This window comes from Epinephelus fuscoguttatus, linkage group LG17 (assembly GCF_011397635.1).
Source record: "Epinephelus fuscoguttatus linkage group LG17, E.fuscoguttatus.final_Chr_v1".
Classification (NCBI taxonomy): domain Eukaryota; kingdom Metazoa; phylum Chordata; class Actinopteri; order Perciformes; family Serranidae; genus Epinephelus; species Epinephelus fuscoguttatus.
In genome coordinates this window covers 18,837,897-18,856,375 of record NC_064768.1, presented here as the reverse complement: position 1 = coordinate 18,856,375, position 18,479 = coordinate 18,837,897, and the positions used below count along the sequence as shown (strand labels likewise).

General features: G+C 43.7%; 1 protein-coding gene across 3 annotated transcripts in view; it reads left to right on the top strand.

Annotated features, from left to right (window-relative positions):
- Window positions 1-18,479, top strand: part of rbms3 (RNA binding motif, single stranded interacting protein) — a 382,296-nt gene that overhangs the window by 158,268 nt on the left and 205,549 nt on the right. For 2 of the 3 annotated variants that reach the window (XM_049601753.1, XM_049601754.1), the window contains one exon: window positions 8,028-8,185. In XM_049601753.1, coding sequence (XP_049457710.1) covers window positions 8,028-8,185 — 158 coding nt within the window. The remainder of the gene's footprint in view (window positions 1-8,027; window positions 8,186-18,479) is intronic. The other variant, XM_049601755.1, reaches the window with a different exon arrangement.

Sequence of the window (18,479 nt, the reverse complement as noted above, 5' to 3'; positions counted from 1 at the left end):
GATGGGGGATTTGTGTTCCTCCCGTGCTTAGAGGCTGATGTGAATGCGGCCGACCGCAGAGCTAGCTGTTAGTTCTGGCAGTTTGGAAGGGATGCCTCTGGGACTATGCTTGTCTTTAAGAGTCTTTGCAGAGACTTTGCCAGCATGAATTAATGGAGGATGAGCTGAGAGGCTTTTTTCTTCAATTTAAGGAGACTGCTTGTCATTTTTTGTGGCAGGTTTTCTTGTGTGTGTGTCTGACTCGAGTGACTCACAAACACAGGAACACACGCAACAAGAAAAAAAGCATGCACACACACAACTGTGCTCTCACACATACATGCACCGTCCCGCATGGTGACAGCTGATCTCAAGCAGTGGCGTCCTGGCCGTGGGGGTTTGGGCTGGGTTGGGTTGGTTTACTGATATCGACAGCGTGGCCTTGTCTGGCCTATTGCCAGTGTTGAGCTAGCTCTCGCTGGCTGCGCTGACCTCCTATAAATCAGGGCCAATTACCACAGTGGTGCACAGCCGCCTCTCCTCTAGTCGCAGCCCTGCCCTGCAGAGTGCAGGGAGGCAGGGAAGCCACAGCCCTGCTTTCATTCCAATTAGTGCCACGGCTGCCCTCCTCTGTGTTTGGCAAACATTGTGCACTCACATTGTATGTTTTCACATTTTTTATACAAGTGAGGAACCACCTTATCTAAAGATGTAATTTACTTGGGAAAAAGGGAAAACCAACTTTTCAAGCTCTCTCTGCAGAGATGCAGTGTCATAAACACATCCAATGAGTCCGATCCGAAGTTTTCAGGTTAACCGTCCGTCCGTCCACCTGTCCCATTCTCGTGAACACCTGGAGAGAAATTCTTCAAATTTGGCACGAACGTCCACTTTGACTCAGGGATAAATTGATTTGATTTTGGTGGTCGAAGGTCAAAGGTCATTGTGACCCATAAAACTATAACTTGGCTATAACGCAAGAATTCATATGCAAATCATAACAAATTTCCCACAAATGTCAAATAGGTTAAAATGAAGTAAGGACATTTTATCCAAAAGGTCAAAGGTCAAATTGACTGTGACATCATAACAAAAAAGAATATCTTTCTGGCCATTGTTCAATGCCATTACTCAGCAATAGAAGAAGAAACATTTGGTCAGATATTGAATTAGCGATGCTAATCTTGGGTGTCCATTTCGAAAATGTGCTGATTGTATAGATCTTCTGTGTTGTGGGTTGAATTCGTAGCTTCTTTGCCGCAACATCCATTTTTGAAGCATTGCCAACTGTCATGGCTACGTATGAGTCTGGACAGACCTGGCTGGTTGGCGGAGGCATGCAACTGCAAGGTGGTAATTTTAGTTTTAAGATAAACTGAAGTGGTGAGTATTCCTTAATAATGGGTTTAAAATCCTGTCCTACTTCTAAAGCTAAATAATCCATTAAAAAACACTGGATTATGTAAGAAAAAAATCAAATTCAAAATGCATTGGAACAAAGCTAAAAATATGGCTGTTGAAAAGTTAAATATTTTGGAGATACATGGTTTTAATAGGACAGCTACCATGGCCATTATAAGTAAGGTTACAAAAGTATTTACACATAATGCATCAAGACTTCATACAGTGTGAAGATGCTGTATATACAGTACATGAACATGTAAATAATAATACACACAGTAGGTTGAGGTCTTTCAGTGACCGCGAGGGCTAGCTATGATCTGTATAAAAAATGTGGTCGTCTTTGTGTGGGTGTGTGAATATACACAGTGCAGCGCTGTGTGCCCTCGGCCTATGTAGCGTACGTTAGATTTATCATCCTCACTTAATACACTCATAAACATTCCCCGGCATGTCACGGAGGCTGTGAACCCCCCCTGCACGGCTGGCTCGGTAAATTGGGCCTGTGTAAACCATTCTGCCCGTCTAAAATACAGTGCGGCAAATTGAAATCCCCAGTAAGCCTCTGTAGCAGCATGTCACAGCTGGGTAGGGAGGAGGGAGAATGGAGGTTTTTCTCATTTACCACCTGGAGGTTTTTGAAGTGTCATAACCAGTGATTCTCCCACACGCTCTTTTTTTTTTTTTTTTCCTCACTTTAACTCTTTCCATCTCGCTTTTTTTTCTCACTCTTTGTCTCTCCCTCCCTTTCCCTATCTTTCATTCCCTCCCCTCTCTTGCTGAAATACCCTTTTGTCAAGTGCCGTATTCAATCCTCATCATTCTGACACATAAGGTCTGTATTTATTATATGTTTGAGAAGCCAGATCTTACAGGCTGACAGGCTGAGGGTAAACAGCAGTCACGGAACCGTCCGGAAAGAGAAACAAGCTCGGCTATTAACCTCCAGTGGGGCGACCAGAGGAAGCCAAGAGAGAATTCGATTTAAAACAAAAGAGAAGCAAACAGTTTTCGGTGGGAAAGCATGTGTGTGCTTGTGGGTTGAAGTTTCAGCCAGTGTGTGCTCACTGATTTCACTCCCACGCTTGTGCAAGTTCACAAACTGACCCCAACGCATGTGCATACATACATTACACGTGCAGCCACACTAGCGTTTGAAGAGCCTGTTCTTTTGGCAGCTCTTGTCCAAAAGTTGGACGACTTTTGCATTCCTCAAGTGTACGAGAGCAAAACTCCGTTTATACATGTTGCAGTTAATGAGATAAAAACAAAAACACACCATTAAATCCATAAGTCCGACATTAAACCCGTTCACCCCGTCCCACCATCCAACCAACAGTCACCATTCCTCTGAGATCATCGGCACCGGTTCCCTTCTTAATCCCAGGGGGGGACACTTCCGGCCCTTTTCTCCCTCCCCTTGGATAACCTAACTCTCTGTCTTCTCGCCCAACACTGTAAGTAATGGGCTGGTTTTGACCCTCCATGCCTCATTGTGTAAGATTTCAGCTTCTGACCTTAAAAAATGAAAGCAAATCGATAGGGCGGGACACATGAATTCCAAAGCCCAGGATGCAAGCCAAGCCTGGAGCCCTGGGAGGGAGGAGGAGGAGTAGGAGGAAGAGGAGGAGGCTGTGTGTATTACTGAAGGGCTAAAACAAAGAAAGACGGCGAGAAAGAGAGAGAGAGGCTTTCAATTAACCTTCAGCACTGACAGCGACTCTGTAGCGTCTCCAGTTTGTGCTGCTGAATTTGTACGTGTCACACACTATGTTAAGTACTGTGTGTGTAATTGAAGCTACAGTGGACTTTGGGGGGAAATAACACAAAGTGGGGGGGGGTTAAGGTGAAAGCCTCAAAGTCGAGGCTTGAACTGCAGCTGTGCACATTCCTGTGACTTTGAGTGGGAGAAAATAACTCCCATGGAGCACTCAGGAGATTAAGATTCCTCTATACGACTGCCACTACACGAAAATGTGAGTGACTGGAGACTAGTTCAGCTTTTTTTTTTTTTTTTAATGTTCTAGCCTGAGCAACCAAGGCCACCAAAACAGTGTGACTGTGCGTTCACACCAAACACTAAACACAAGTTTTCATTCAAAATCAATGTAAATGACGCGATGACACGCGATGTCGCTTTGGGCGACGCGTTTCAGGCGATAAGTGCGACACTATGAAGCGATGACGTGTCCATTGCCTCATCGCGTGTGTCGCTTGAAGTTGAAAAATTTGAACTTTTCAAGCGACATCGCGTGACGCTGTGCCGCAACAACCAATCAGTGTTCATTTTCATAAAGAAATTCTAAGCAACTAACCGGAGACAGATGGACAGGTGCTCCGCAGCTGGGATGGAGCGCCTGTAGTTGGTGTCCAGGCGGGAGATCCTCGCACCGATACGGGCCAACAGGTCCTCAAACTGGGCCAGCGTCAGCCTGAAGTACCGCTGGAAACGACCGTCATCCAGACGCAGCTCTTGCAGGAGGTGATGATATTCACCCAGCTGTGTGCGTTTCTGGAGGATATTGTGAACCCAGACACAGCGGCGTTTGGGTCTCTGATCCAAATCAGATGTCCACAACAGATAAACAGCAGCTATGGTAGTTAACTCAGCCATGGTTGACGAGAAAATAGCGGGAGGTGAAGAAAATTGCGGGGGGAGGGTTGCGTCATTGCGATTGAAGCGATGAAGGAACGATCAAAAAGGGGACATTTGTGATCAAGCGACGCGATACTCGCGTTACGGGCGATGACATCGCGTCCATCGCGTTTGGTGTGAACGCACAGTGTAGCGCAGTCCGCTGGAGGAGAGGGAGGAGTGGAGTCTGTGCATGTGTCTGTGTTTTTCAATCACAGTAATAGACCTGACATTGAGACTAGACTCAAGTCACAAAAATGGCAACTTTGGACTTGAACTTAACTGCTGCTTGCTTTAACTTATGTGTGACAAGATTTGACAACAAAACTATTTTACTCTTGTGTTTAACTTTTCTGTATCAGAAAGAAAAAGTGGGGTTGGGACAGGAAATGAGGGAGAGACGCAGCAAACACTGACCGGATTTGAACCAATGATGTTGTCCTCTCGCACACAAAATGTACATGCTAGTTGGCTGTTGACCATAGTCTTTGTGATGTGTTCAAGTGCAACTTTTTGGCCAAGAAAGAGGCGATGTGAGGGGACGTAACAGCCAGTCTTCATCACCACTAGTTCTTTGATGTTGGTGTGTCTGGGTCTTTAACCCTGCAGCCACAGGGCGGCACTTAAAAGCCGAGTCAGCGATTCTGCAGAAAGATTGTGGATATTTGAACTCAACACCCAGACAAATAACACCCCTCCTGTCATGTGCCAGATTTACCATCCCTCTCGCTCCCACTGCCTTTCTCTTTGTACATCCATGGCATTTCAGAAGCCCAAAAGCCCCCCCACTGCTGATTGGCTGGAATAGTGTTGTATAGTTTGGTCCGAGTTTTTATTTTGACAGATATTGGGATTGCAATATGAGTCGCAATTTCAGTGGCAACATTGCAAAGGATAATTTTTGCATTTAATGGTAACTTAAAAAAAAAGATAATTAAGTATGCGGCCCTAGGTCAAGCCCCTGTGTTTGTTCCCCATTTACAGAGCTGTGCATGAACACTGGATTTCTTTTCAGCTGCAATGGACAGCTAGCAGATCATGAGGAGGTACTCCTCTGCACCTTGAACTCCTTTAACTTAAATCCAGAACAATAAAAATGAATACTCTAACAAGAGGCCTTATATAGACACACAGCATGTATTTTTAATTACTACGCCTGTGCCTAGAAAGGAGCTGAATAGTCTCAGCTCTGTAAAAAATACTATGAACAGCTTAGAAAGCAAAATATTCACACATTAAGGAGTTTTCATGTTTAACATTCAGAAACCTGAGATACTTTCATTGTTGCTTTGACTTTTCTCATGAAGACTTGTGACGTGCCGTGGACATGCCCTGCAGTCTGGCACTTGAGATTTGTCTGGAGTTATTTGAAAGTTCAGCTGAAGTTGCCTCAAAGGACTTAAAACAGCTCTGGTGATGCTGCGCCGTACATTACTTGCGTGTGAAAAAGGTGTTTCTGTGTCATCACGTGGCATGTGTGTGCTCGTGTGTACAGTATGTGTGCGTCCGGCACAGCGAGTGGCTGCCCATCAGTTCCACTTAGCTCAGCGTGGTAATTGGCCGTCCATTGATGGACGTGGCTCCCTCTTCACGCTCCAGGGACCCCGGCTCTTTGTCTGAGGAGTTGAGGCAACACGCTGGCATGGCACACACGCTTAAAATAGCGCATCAAATCAGCCATGCTTCGGCAGCCGCTGCTAACGTGTGGGGCGGATTGGAGGGCTAATGGTGTGTGTGTGTGTGTGTGTGTGTGTGTGTGTGTGTGTGTGTGTTTAACTGTGTGTGTTTCTCCAGCATGGTATGGGGTCTTTAGGTTCTCTCTGGGGAGGATGAGGGGTTAAGATGGTTAACTGGAGCTGGTGGTGGTATTTAGTCATGTCCCCATCTCTCCCTGACCATTTTTTTTCTTCTTTCTGTTTCATCCATCACTCACTTACTTTATTGCAGTGTGCATCGTCTCTTCCCTCCTCACTCCCTCTCTTCTAGTCTCCCTCTCTTTCCGCTCATGCCCACAGGGCCCTGCTTCTCTCTTCCTGTCACTATGTGCAGTGTCCCTGCAATAGAGATATAAATGGGCTGTGAGCAGGGGGCCCTGACTCCTACACCATAAATCTACACTAACAGCACAACAGGCACATGAGGAGAGCAGAGGAGTAGAGAGAGTGGGGGAGAAAAAGAAAGGGAGGGAATCACATATCTAATTCACTTTGAATACATTTTAGAAGATAGAGATTATACTGAAAAAAGACGTTCATATTGAAATGTTTATGAAATAGGCTGGAGAGGATTACTGCGTCAAGATATCACACCCTCTGAGGTGTAAATTGTTTTACAGTGTAATGGAATTGGTTTTGAGGGTATGAATAGTAAGCAGGAAGTTGCCATCATTTAAAACTGTTGTAAGCTGCTGGAAGCCTTATGAACCCTAATTTCAGAGAGTCTCCTTGGTGAAATGTTGACTTAAAATGAAAAATGCAGAAATATTTGCACTCTTGACTCCAGTCTCATGTTTAGAAAAAAGACACTGACAGAGGAATTCAGATGCAATTTATTATTTTATACTGTACAAAAAGTGAGGTGAAAGTGAATATGCAGATACAGAATGAGGCATCTCATCTCAAGAGCTTTTTTCTTTACTTTTTTGTCAGGGTGCAGACCTTTTTATTTCTCCACATAAGAAATATTTTCCCTGAAATGTATTCTAATAATTCGAGGCTGAGATGACTGAGAGGCTAGATGTTCTTTAACTTATTAAAGGTATACCATTCAGGAATTGCCAGCTACTGTTTGTAAACAGTTAGCCAGCAAAAGTTAAAGCCAACCCCAGCTTTTTCTGCTTGGCATTTGGTCTTGCTATACTTGTGCTTTTTCGGCACTGTATCTGTAATTTTTGTAGCTTCCTCTTGGATGCGTGCTGCTTATAGTCTGGCACGTGGTCGCTACCTTTTCATAAAGTCCAGAACCTCAACTGTGGACGGAAGACAGCAGAGACTCTATATAAAATACACTGCCACACACTTATGGTGGGTCATAAGTCATAACTAGGATGAATTACTTATGTATATAGATATAGATATATCCACACATATTTTTTTTAGGAAAATCCTGCGTAGTATACTTCTAATATCTACTTGTGTTGAATGTTCTTACCTCTAAAGCTCGGCATACACTGTGCCATTTAAGCCTGTTCTAGAAATGTTGGTTTTAATTCCAGCTCTCACTGTATGAGTGAATCGTCTGAGTGCTCACACTGTACGTGTAAAATAGACGATAAAACAGCCCGTCTGTCCCTGCGAACCGTTCTGGCTATTGACAGTAAAGATTTGTTTGAAAGCTCCAGCCAGAAATTTGTTTGCTAGCAGAGGCAGGTTCACAATAATGTAGAGATGGACATACCAAAAAGACCTTAAAAGTCCATTTCTGCAAAAGGAGTTCATTCGAGTTCTGTCGCTCTCACACACTCACACAAAAGTTAGCAGCATCAGCAAACCAGCTGGGTATCGGCTACACTGTACAATCGAGGATCTCAAACACGAGAGTCTGACGATGACTGACCAAAATTTCTGATGTCAGAAGTTCATCTGAACATCTGATGGTTTGGACGGAAGCAGTTGACTAGGCTATGATCAGTCCTTGCTACCCTTCGGCAAATGCCCAACAAGGCTGAAATCCAGTCTGACTCCAAAATGAGTCTTCCGGCTCAAAAATTTGGTCCAAAATGGGCTCAAATCCTACATTGTATGTCCAAGTTAAGTGACCCTACTCTCATCTACTCTCAGCCTCGCACCTAAAATGTATGCTCTGAACTGGTGGTGCCTGCTGTTTCTTCAAAAGATATATTTTTCCCACTCCTTCTCACACTTTCTCCCGTTGTCTCAGATATTGTATTTTTGTTCACACCTCACCTTTCAGCGTGTTCAACTCTTTCACTTATCATCCCACGTCATATAAGTTAAATCTTTGTTTAGCTCTTTGTGTTAAATCTTTCCTCTCTTCACTTCTCTTTTCCCAGCAGCCCTATGCTCCACCCCCTCATCCCATGGCTCCTCCCAGCCCTAGCACCAACAGCTGCAGCCAGGGAGGGGCGGAGCAGCTCAGTAAGACCAACCTGTATATCCGAGGCCTGCCACCTGGGACCACCGACCAGGACCTCATCAAACTCTGCCAACCGTGAGTACAGTTAAATACAGAGGTTCCACTGTCACACTTGTCAGTGCCACTTCAGGATGTAATTAACCATGATGTGCTTCTCCTGGCTGTATGTATTTAGCAGTAGATATATATTTCTCCAGCTCATTATGTTACTGCTGCCTGCATAACCGTCATCCACCTTGATTTATTTGATGTGGAAACTTTGTTTCTACATTAATCTTCTCATATTCCATGTAAACTCTTTTTCAAATGATGTGGTCATTTTTCCTCTGCTGGAAAGCTAATATAATCATAATGGATGAGACGTCAAATCAATTCTGAATATATAGAGGCACTAATTTCAACTGTCGTCTTTAAAAAGCCTTTAATAGAAACAAAATCTTAAGTTTAAAATGATAAAGATGTATAAAGACATCGAGGGAAAAGTTTTATGTGCTTGTCCCACAGCCCAAAGTCTAAGTCAAATGGGGAGGTTACCCTGACAGGATCACATATCAGTAACTACCTGAATAAACAGCTGATGGACTGGAGACACAAGAGACATTTTTTGTAGAGGATGTTGTACTTAGGCAAGATGGAAAACCAATTTGCGTCTGCAGCGTTTTACAGTAGCTGTAGCTCATGGGCATCAAACCATGAAGCTAACAGCCAAGTCAGATGTCAATCAAAGCAGGTCCACCTGGCCACCAGCTGAAGTCAGCTCGCCAGCCCAAACTGGTTCATTCTTATCTGTCTGTAGTTGAGTAATCAGTCACCTGCTTAACTCGACCAAACTACTCTACTTTTTCTCCTTTTAGAAGAAAAGATCATAGATTTCAAAGAGAGTTCAAGAGACGTATTGTAAGATATTCAAAGGGACAGTTTGCCCCCAAATCAAAAATACATATTTTTCCTCTTCCCTGTAGTGCTCATTATCAATCTTGACTCTTTTGGTGTGAGTTGCCGAATGCTTGAGATATCAGCCACAGAGATGTCTGCCTTCTCTTGAATATAATGGAAGTAGATGGCATTCAGCTTGTGGCTTGTTCTGTTTATTCAAGAGAAGGCGGACATCTCTACGGCCAATATCTCCAACACTCTGCAACTCACAGCAATACAATCAAGACTGACAAATAACACTATATGTCAGTGGAAAAAACTGTATGTTTGATTTCAGGGGTAAACTGTTCCTTTAAAGTAGATTTGAGACACAAACTTTGACTCCGAAGTTGTCATCTTGGTAGACAGGTATTGGTGCGTGGATACAAATGACATATGAAAGGTCTTAAATGCCAAACTGATCAAACTTAAAAAGTTCTCCTCTGAGAAGAAAATTTCAGGCATGAAAAAAAGATCCATGTACAATACCTTGCACACCCCATTAAACGGCTACCAAGCGAGTGCTTTTTTAGGGACACACACAAAGGTACTCATAAAGCTCTGCCAAATGTTCTTGATAGAGAAAACACACACACACACACCTGCCTGCACACAGCTCAATAAGGCCTAATAAAGCTTAGATTGGACCACCTCCCTCAGGAATCACAGACCAAGACCTCATCAAGCTGTAACACACAGTCACAGGGGCTTTCTTTTCTCTCAGTGTCTTTGTCTCTCACACACACACACACACACACACACACACATGCACGCAGACACAGACACACGGACACACACAAGCAGCTTTGTTCGGCTCCATTAGGCCCTTTCACTTCTAAAATGGTGAAAAGGGGGTCAAGATCATTAATGGAGACAAGACCAGTAGATTGTGAAATACAGGCCATGAGCGAGTCTGTCTGGTTGCATAACCTTTTCTTGGCCATATTTCCAGAAATGTCCTGGTCAAACGTGGCCAATTATTCAATGATCCTTTGGAGACGGGAACATGCTGTCCAGTATATTTGGTAATGCTCCCGGTAGCTGTGTCATAAGTCATGCATTTATTCTTGATACTGACCCATCAAAATTCCATTAGCCTGAGAGGCGGCCCCGATAAGATTTGGAAAAGCACTCAGCATTTTGACATTGCATATCTCTCGCTTAGCTCTTGCATTAACCCAGTTGTACAGAGTTGGACAGTTTCAATTTCATTTCTAATTCTATATGATCTTGAATATTTTGAGCCTAACTATTTGGAAGGGCAAACCATCTCACAGCTTATGTAAAATACCCTGGCAGTGTGCATGTTTGCGACTGTAGATTTGCATTCTAATATATAGCTTTTCTTCCATGTGGCATGGAAAGCCACTGACTTAGTCTGTTATTGCTCGGATCTGCCGTGCTGTCCTCTAGTGGCTGTCCTTTTGTTCAGCTGTTTCCACGGCTCCTCTCTCCCTCTTCTTATATCTCCCATCCTTCCCTGTGTGTGTATCGCCTGCCTGAGAACCCCCAAGGTTGCCCGAGGTGTGCTGTGCCAGTGAAAATCCAATGCCACTGAAACTTTAATTAGCCAGACTGTGTTTCAGTGGCAGGCGGGTGGCAGCATTCAAGAAAAGGTCATGCGACTGTTCTGCAGTCTGCAGCACCCTGGGTCCCCCTCAGGTTTTTTCCCACATGCCCAGCCCCTCTCCAGCACCCAGCGCCTCCTCTCCTGGCCCTGAGCCCCATCAGCTCTCCCTGATTGGGTCGAGGGCCTGCGTTTGTTGTGTCACACACACTGAAAAGCAGCTCTTGCCACCCTGGATCAACACTATCTCAAAAGCAAACATGCTGCCGCCAAACTGATGAATTCTTGACAGCGGGCCATATCGTAGCTGCTGATTGGAGGCTGTTGCACACCGCCTGAGAGATGCCAAAAAACTAAATGCCGTCTACTGTGGTTGTAACCCTGTCCTTGTGAACTCTAATATTTCTCTGCCAAGATCCTGTCACATTTTTAGTAACCCTCATCAAGGCCTCTCAACCTCCCAGAGTTCATGGTCCTTACTTGAAATACAGAAAAACAGAAGTCTGAATATCTAGATTCTAATCAAATACACCAAATCTGTTGGCATGTGATGTCATGTCATTGTTGTTGAAGCCTGCTTTAGCTGGCTCCCAGGTAACTGAGCCTTAAAGGGATGGTTCAGACTTTTTGAAGCGGGGTTGTATTGGGTACTTATCCATTTACATTATATTACTTACAGTAGATGTCTGAAGAGCAGGCTGGAGTCCAACATGGAAGTTAAGCAATCTACTACTGCTGTGGAAGGATCTGCAACAAAACATATTTTAGCCACCTAAAAAAATCAATACCAGTTTAAGTGTATGCTATATTTAGAATATTTTTACAGCTTTACTTTAATGTCGGATAGTGATTTCCGACGAGAGAATGATGCTCTTGTATTGCTCTCTTCAAAGCCAGACTCCATTGAGAAAAACAGTCATGTAACACTGTTGAACATGGGAGCTGCTGGTCTGCCACTGCTTCAAGCAGTTAATTTGTTTGTTTTATTGGATGACTTTGGTGCTTTAAAGGGTTAGTTCAGATTCACCAAAGTCACAAAATAACACAAACTGATTGAAGCAGCGGTAGACCAGCCGCTTCCATGTTCAGCAAACTAGAATTGCTGTTTTTGTCAGTGGAGTCTGGTGGCTTTGAAAGCACAGATCTGGAGCCCTTAACAGCTTTCTCATCGGAATGTACTGTCTGACGAAAAGATAAGGCAGTGAAAATACTCAATACAGCATACACTGTGACTGATATTGATTTTTTTTTTTTTTTGTTTTTTAGGTGGCTAAAATAAGTTTTGCTGACCCCCATCCACATTGCTTAGTTTCAGTGTTGGACTCCAGCCTGCTTCTCCAAACTGAGGGCATGCCAACTGACATTTACTGTTTGTGATATGCTGATGATGCATGATACCCCATACACCTTCACTTCAGAAAATCCAAACTATCCCTTAAAGCTGCATACACACAAACATGCAGTTTCAGTGACTGATTATGTGATTGTTTAGTTACCAAGGCCAAGATTTCTTTGTGACCAGCCACCTTATTCAACCTCTCTGTGGTCACTGGGAGAGAAAAGTAAAGACCGAAGAACGCCAAAGTTCTCACAGCGGTTGGAGCTACATGCCGAGAGCTGTTGAACGAGTAATTAAATGGATTCGGGTGGGTGCTTAATCTCTGTTTTATTCAGCTGGCTGGATGTTGGGTTCTCCGCAGCCGTCAGCCTGATATATGGGTGTAGAGGAGAGGCCAAAGGAGTGGAGTGGGGATTTGTTGGCTAAACACCCAGAGAGTGAGAAGCCTTCCCACTTGCCTAGCTGTATGAGTGGATGGATGGAAGGACGGATGGATGGATAGAACAGCCGTTACTGTGAGAAAAATTCCTTGGCTTAACCATCCAGGTTGAGGCACAGGGCCAACCCTAAGCCCAGCACCAACCCCTTCCAACCCAAAGATCATTGCAGCCAGCACCCCAAACACTTCAGGGCAAAGCAGACTTTATAACCCGATTCACCAGCCAGCTATAAGGCAGCACCCACATTTTTCTTGTTTGCAATCCACCACCCAGGAGAAGCATAGAGAGGATGGAAGCAGGTTGTTGGATAAAAGGTTGAAAGGAAGAACGAGATGGATTTCTTTTTTTTTCTCCTTTACGAGGGCCCACACCTGGAATAACAGGGACAAAGCAGTTCACATTTTCTCTGCCAGCAGCTCAAATCCATAATTCAAACTGCCAAGAAAGCAAAGGACCCGAGAGGTCCCTAAACCCCCAACTCCTTGCTCCTCCTCTTCTTCCTCTTCAGCCCTACCTCCTTCTCATCTGCTTCCTCCTTTCCCCTCCTTCTCCTTCTGGTTCTCCTCACCCAATTTCAGTCATGGCCGAGCCGCAGCTGCGCCCCTCATTCGCACTGGCTTTCGCTTCCATGCCACGGTTTGATCAAACGAACACAGTGAGCCAAATCAAGAGCTAATCACCACCAATTGTCCAAATAACCTTTCCCGTGTGTGCTGAGGGAGTGGTGGAGGGGGAGCTGGAGAGGGAGTTGAGGAGAGGAGAGGAGAGGAGAGGAGAGGAGAGGAGAGGAGAGGAGGGAAAGAGCCATAAGGTATGCTAAGTAGAGGAGGTGAGGGGAAGAGAAGGGAGGGGTGACCCTGGGACCACCTGTTTTTATGGAGCAGAGGCCCGGGCACTCAGCAGTGCCACATTATCCCTAATGACTCTCTGAGGTCCAGTGTTGACATTAGCTGCCGAGCTATCAGAGCCTGCCTGTCCCATGGCTCTATTTCAAAAAACTGACACAGGGAAGAAGAATTAGAAGCAAAAACGCTCCAGTCCAGCATCAAAGTCCTAAATTTTCATCACCCTTTCCACTAGTACAATTACACAAGACAGACACATTGGCAAGTTTTATCTGCCTATTTAGGATATTACAAACATGAGATATACATACACCGATCGGCCAAAACAGAGAAACTAATGACAGGTGACATGAACATCATTGATCATCTTGTAACAATGCAATGTTCTGTTGGGAAACCTTGGGCTCTGACATTCATGTGGATGCCACCTGACATGCTCTACCCACCTAAACACCAGTGCAGACAAGGTACCCCCCCTTATGACAGCGGCACTCCCCAGTAGCATTGCCCCCCCCCCCAGCAGGACTGGACCAACAGGAGTGGCCCAAGGAACATGACAGAGACCTCAAGGCATCAACCTGGCATCCAAATTCCCCAAATCACAGTCTGATCAAACATCTGTGGGACGTGCTGTTACCCCACTTCACAACCCACAGGACCCAAAAGATCTGAAGTTAACGCCCTGGTGCCAGACACTATAGGACACCTCCCAGAGGTCCTGTGTCCATGCCTTGACAGGTCAGAGCCAAGTCCGGTCCAAGGAGGACCCACTGCGGATCGGGGGTACCTCTGGGGTACCAGCACGCCCCTCAAGTGTTCCACACCCAGGTGAAACAGAAACCTGCATCCAGAGGAAAAGCCCTGCTTTTTAGCTTGGTGTTTAGTTGCTTTTTAATAATCAAAATTTAGAGATCCTTATCAATTTTTTTTCTGCATGTTCTGGGTTCATGTTACAGCAGATGCAGCATTTTCCAACTTTAGAATTTGTCACTCGTGAAAATTCAGTATTGGTTGAGTTCTAATCTAAACAATGTGTCTTTTGCTTACTCACCTACATTTCTGTTATCCCAGTTCCTCTATCTTCCAACCCAAACACACCCTACTCTCGTCAACCATGTTGTCATGTTGTGCGTCACTCAGGGCAGAAAGAGATAGTGGTGCTTAACCTCTGAAAAGCAGCCACAGACAGCCACAGGAATGCCCAAACTAAAATACTCCTACAGCTACAGCTTCACACTGAGTAGAAGCATCTGCTGTTCCTGGAACCAGAACTCTCCTTACCCACTTTTTCTATGTGTGAACGCCTTCCTCGCTCTCTCACTTCCTCCCCTTTCTGTTTCACTCTCCACTTTTTCTTTCCCAGTGTTATCCTCTGTTACGCTCCCTCCACTCTCCATGTTTCCTTTCTCCCTCCTCTCTCTCATCTGCCCCCTCGCATCTCTTCATCATGTTAATCTCTCCACTGCTCTGCTCCAGCAGTAGTGACATAGTCAGTTCACTGGCTGGGCCAAACTGACTTAAATGCAACGCCTTTTTCCTCCCCAAACATCGATTTCAGAGCGAGGGCGAGCAGAGAAGCTGATTTGGCCTAAGGCTGTTTTTGTGAATTATTTATCCTCCCATTACTGTATACATGACATGTAGACAGTTTGCCTATTTAGAGGCTGGAAAGAACCTCTCTTTCAATTTTGCATTGAAGCCGACTATTAACAGTTAATGCTCTAACAATAATTTTCTTGAACAGCGTTTTTAGTTATTTAGCTTATTTAGTGTGACTTTAGGGCTTCAATCTACGCAAAACACACACAGTCATTTAGAAACAGTCAGGCTTTCTGGCTGCAGTTCACCTCTGTTTGCCTCCAGGAACTAATACCAAAAACCATAGCAACCAATCCAGTTGTTGCTGTAACACGCTGGTCTGAAAGCCCCCCCACCCGCTGTGCTTTGCATTCTGTCTGACTCCTGTCGTACAGCGGAGGACGGTTTCTCTGCTCCAGCAGAAGCTGCAGCAGAGTCTCCGGTGCAACAAGACTGATTGACGTCAGGGACAAAACCTGAGATCTCAGGACTCTCTGGCTTTAAATCACTATCCCACCCTCCTTCCCTCCTCCCTATTTCCCTCTACTGACTTCCCCTTTCATTTGAAGCAGTATCTAGAAAGCAGAAGCAGCAGCAGCACAGATGAGATGTGTTCATTTGTGCGTGTCAGACAGCAGTGCATGGCATGAGGGTTTGACAGGTTGGACACTTCCAAACAAACAGGGGCTATTCTGCAAGGCTGGCTCTGAAGATGACTGTGTGTGTGTGTGTGTGTGTGTGTGTGTGTGTGTGTTTGTGTTTGTGTGTAAAAGAAAGAGGAGATTGTAACTAGCTGCCCTCAGAACAACTGGCTAATGCTTCCTGCTGTCACTTACTATTTCTCTGGTCTTTTCTTGGTACACACTCTTGGTTAACACACGCTACCAGTCTGTAGTTCACTTTCCCAGGCTCAGTCTGAGAGCATCATGTCTCTGTGGTGAGCATATTTCCAGCCTAAACTGCGTTATCTTTCTAAACTTTCTCTAACTATACATCCTATAAGAAAGTCCAGTATCCTATGCCATTACTCAATTTCAAGTATGAGTTACAATTGAAACAAAAACACAAAGACAAATGAATGAAATGAATGAACAAAGAAACCACAAGAATAAAATCGTAGCAGATGGTTGATATTTCTAAGCCATACCGACACTTGGTTGACAAGGACGTCCTTAAGCATGGTCATTAGCAGCCCAGTCACAAGAAGAAAAATGTTGGCATTGGATGTTTCTTAACGGATATATTAAGTTTCTGCATTTCATATGTATCATATCAACGATTTTAAAAGGATGTGGTTCCGATTCCATGTATATGAGCTGACTTTGCCCTTGGGGGGTCGAGGGGACAGTGGATAGCGTGACACTTGGGCGAGACAGCTGCCAGATCACTGCAGACCACGGTATGATTACCGTCTTGGGAAATATTGTGGTTTTACTGTAACACAGTATTACAGGACTGTTATTATCAGTTAAAATGATCCTTAAATGAATGAAAACAGGAGGTTTTTTGGTTGAACAAATGTTTTATTACTATAATTGCAACTAGAAACCATTTTTAAATGGAAATACGTGTAAAAAGTCTCCCTTTTGAAAGTAGCTAGGATAAAGATTAGATTCTCCATCCAGTTGCGTTTTTTCAATAACATAAACGAATAAATGTACATGGTATGGTAACCATACATTTTTATACCACAGTATACCTTGATACCAGTATGCTGCTGCAACCTTTCCAACAAACAACTAAAGCAGTTGTTTTTTAACGAGACATAAGCTGCATTTCCAGCTGTCATTGTGCAGTTAAAAGTGGGTGTTTTGAGCCAAAACATGATCTTTACCTAACCACAGCCAAGTTCTGCAGGTGTTTTCTTGTGTGCCTAAACATAACCACAGTGTTGTTAAAATGTAAAGAAACATAAGCGCAAAAATATCCGCTACATATTTACATAAAAATACTGCATATCTGTGGTGTGCAAACACGTACAATGCCAACATTTATTCTGGCGATTGGGTTCCCGTTGAGTCCAGATGGGTGGCAGGGTCAAGTGAAGAGCACCAAAAATTTCCACCTCCTCTAGGGCAGAGCACCCACTCAAATCCCCTGAAGGTGACCACAGGATAGAGACTAGAATAGAGAATAGCGTGACGTTTTGAGAAATGTTTTAGAATCATACAGGAACTGATACCACTTTCATATCTGTTCTTCAAATATGAAGCGCTAATCAGCAGCGAGTTAGCTTGGCTCAGCGTATAAACTGGAAACACAGCACCTCTAAAGCTGTTTTAGTAACACTTTATGTTTTGTCTGTTTAAGTAGTACAGAAACTAAAGTATGAAAATGACAAGTTGCAATTTAGGGAGGGACTTTTTCTTGGCTTAGAGCGTTAGGTATGTTTTCATCCCCCTTCCATCCTCTCCACGTCCACATGGAAAGGAGTTTCTTTGTTAGCACTTTTTGCTATTCCATATCCATATCTAATCTCAACCAGCGTAAACTTGTTTTCCGCAAAAGGTGAATGCCTGCAGCTCAGAAAAATTGCCTTTATTTAGAAAAAAGCTTGATTACATCACAGTGCTGCATTTGAAAACCATCCGACTGCCTTTGAGAACACTCATTTGTGTTGCTGGCTTTAAACCAGAGTTTCAGCATTGGCATGCACCCATGTTATTTTGACCTGTGTTCACACTTTGGTTGATGACTCACTACTGTGAAGACAGTGCAGGAGTCTCCAGTTTTATGTGTTTGTTTTTTAAAATTTCAATACTTTTACCGCTTTCTGCTTTTTTTTCCCTTTATGTCCTTTTCTGTTTTGATTCGTCCTTTTCCTTCTTTCTTTTTACTCTCCTAAACAAAAATGACAAATTCCAAATTCACTAAAAATGTTTTACTCTATTAGACTTGCAGGAATATTTTTTTTCATATCACAGCCAATCCATTCTGTACCTGATCGATGTGGGGAAGTGTGGTTAATTAATTCCATTTATCTTGAAATGTATAATTTTGGCAAAATTTTGAATTTTGTATTAATTTAATCATAAAAAAGAATGGGTTTTAGATTATTTATAAGAAAGTGACACAGCAAGACATAGATGAAATACATTCAAACGAATACAAATGGACCAGATTTAGCAGATTGATCCAGTCTCATCTCAAGCGACACGGACCAAAATTGGAGGAACAGTTACCTGATGGAGGCTATCTGAATTTTAAAACTTTCTTTTATTGAAAGTCCCTTAATACGAAGATAAATTGTTTTAAATTTAACTCTCCAGCAATGAATTCTGAACACATGCTAAAACTTTTAAATCACCTTCTTTTCCCTTATAAATTGCCTGTCTGGAGCCCGGTGGCTGTGTTGCTGCTTGCAGCTATAATCTATTCCTATTATAAAGGGAGGTGGGGAAGTTTGAATGGTTCTAATCAACTTGTCATCCATTTCACACTTGCCAGGTGAAATGAATGTTCATGAAAAGAAATCACATCAGTGGGGAAATAAAGAAAAATTGAAATCAGAATAGTTGATGACAACTAATGACCACAGAGAGAGACCACGGCCAACTTCAACAGACGGGTGCGATGACACACTGCAGGGCCAAAGTACTGCGGCCACTTAAACCTGTAGGAAATAAATGGACTTCAAGATGCACGTTGATTATGTTATTTTGATCTACCAGATTATATTTACTGT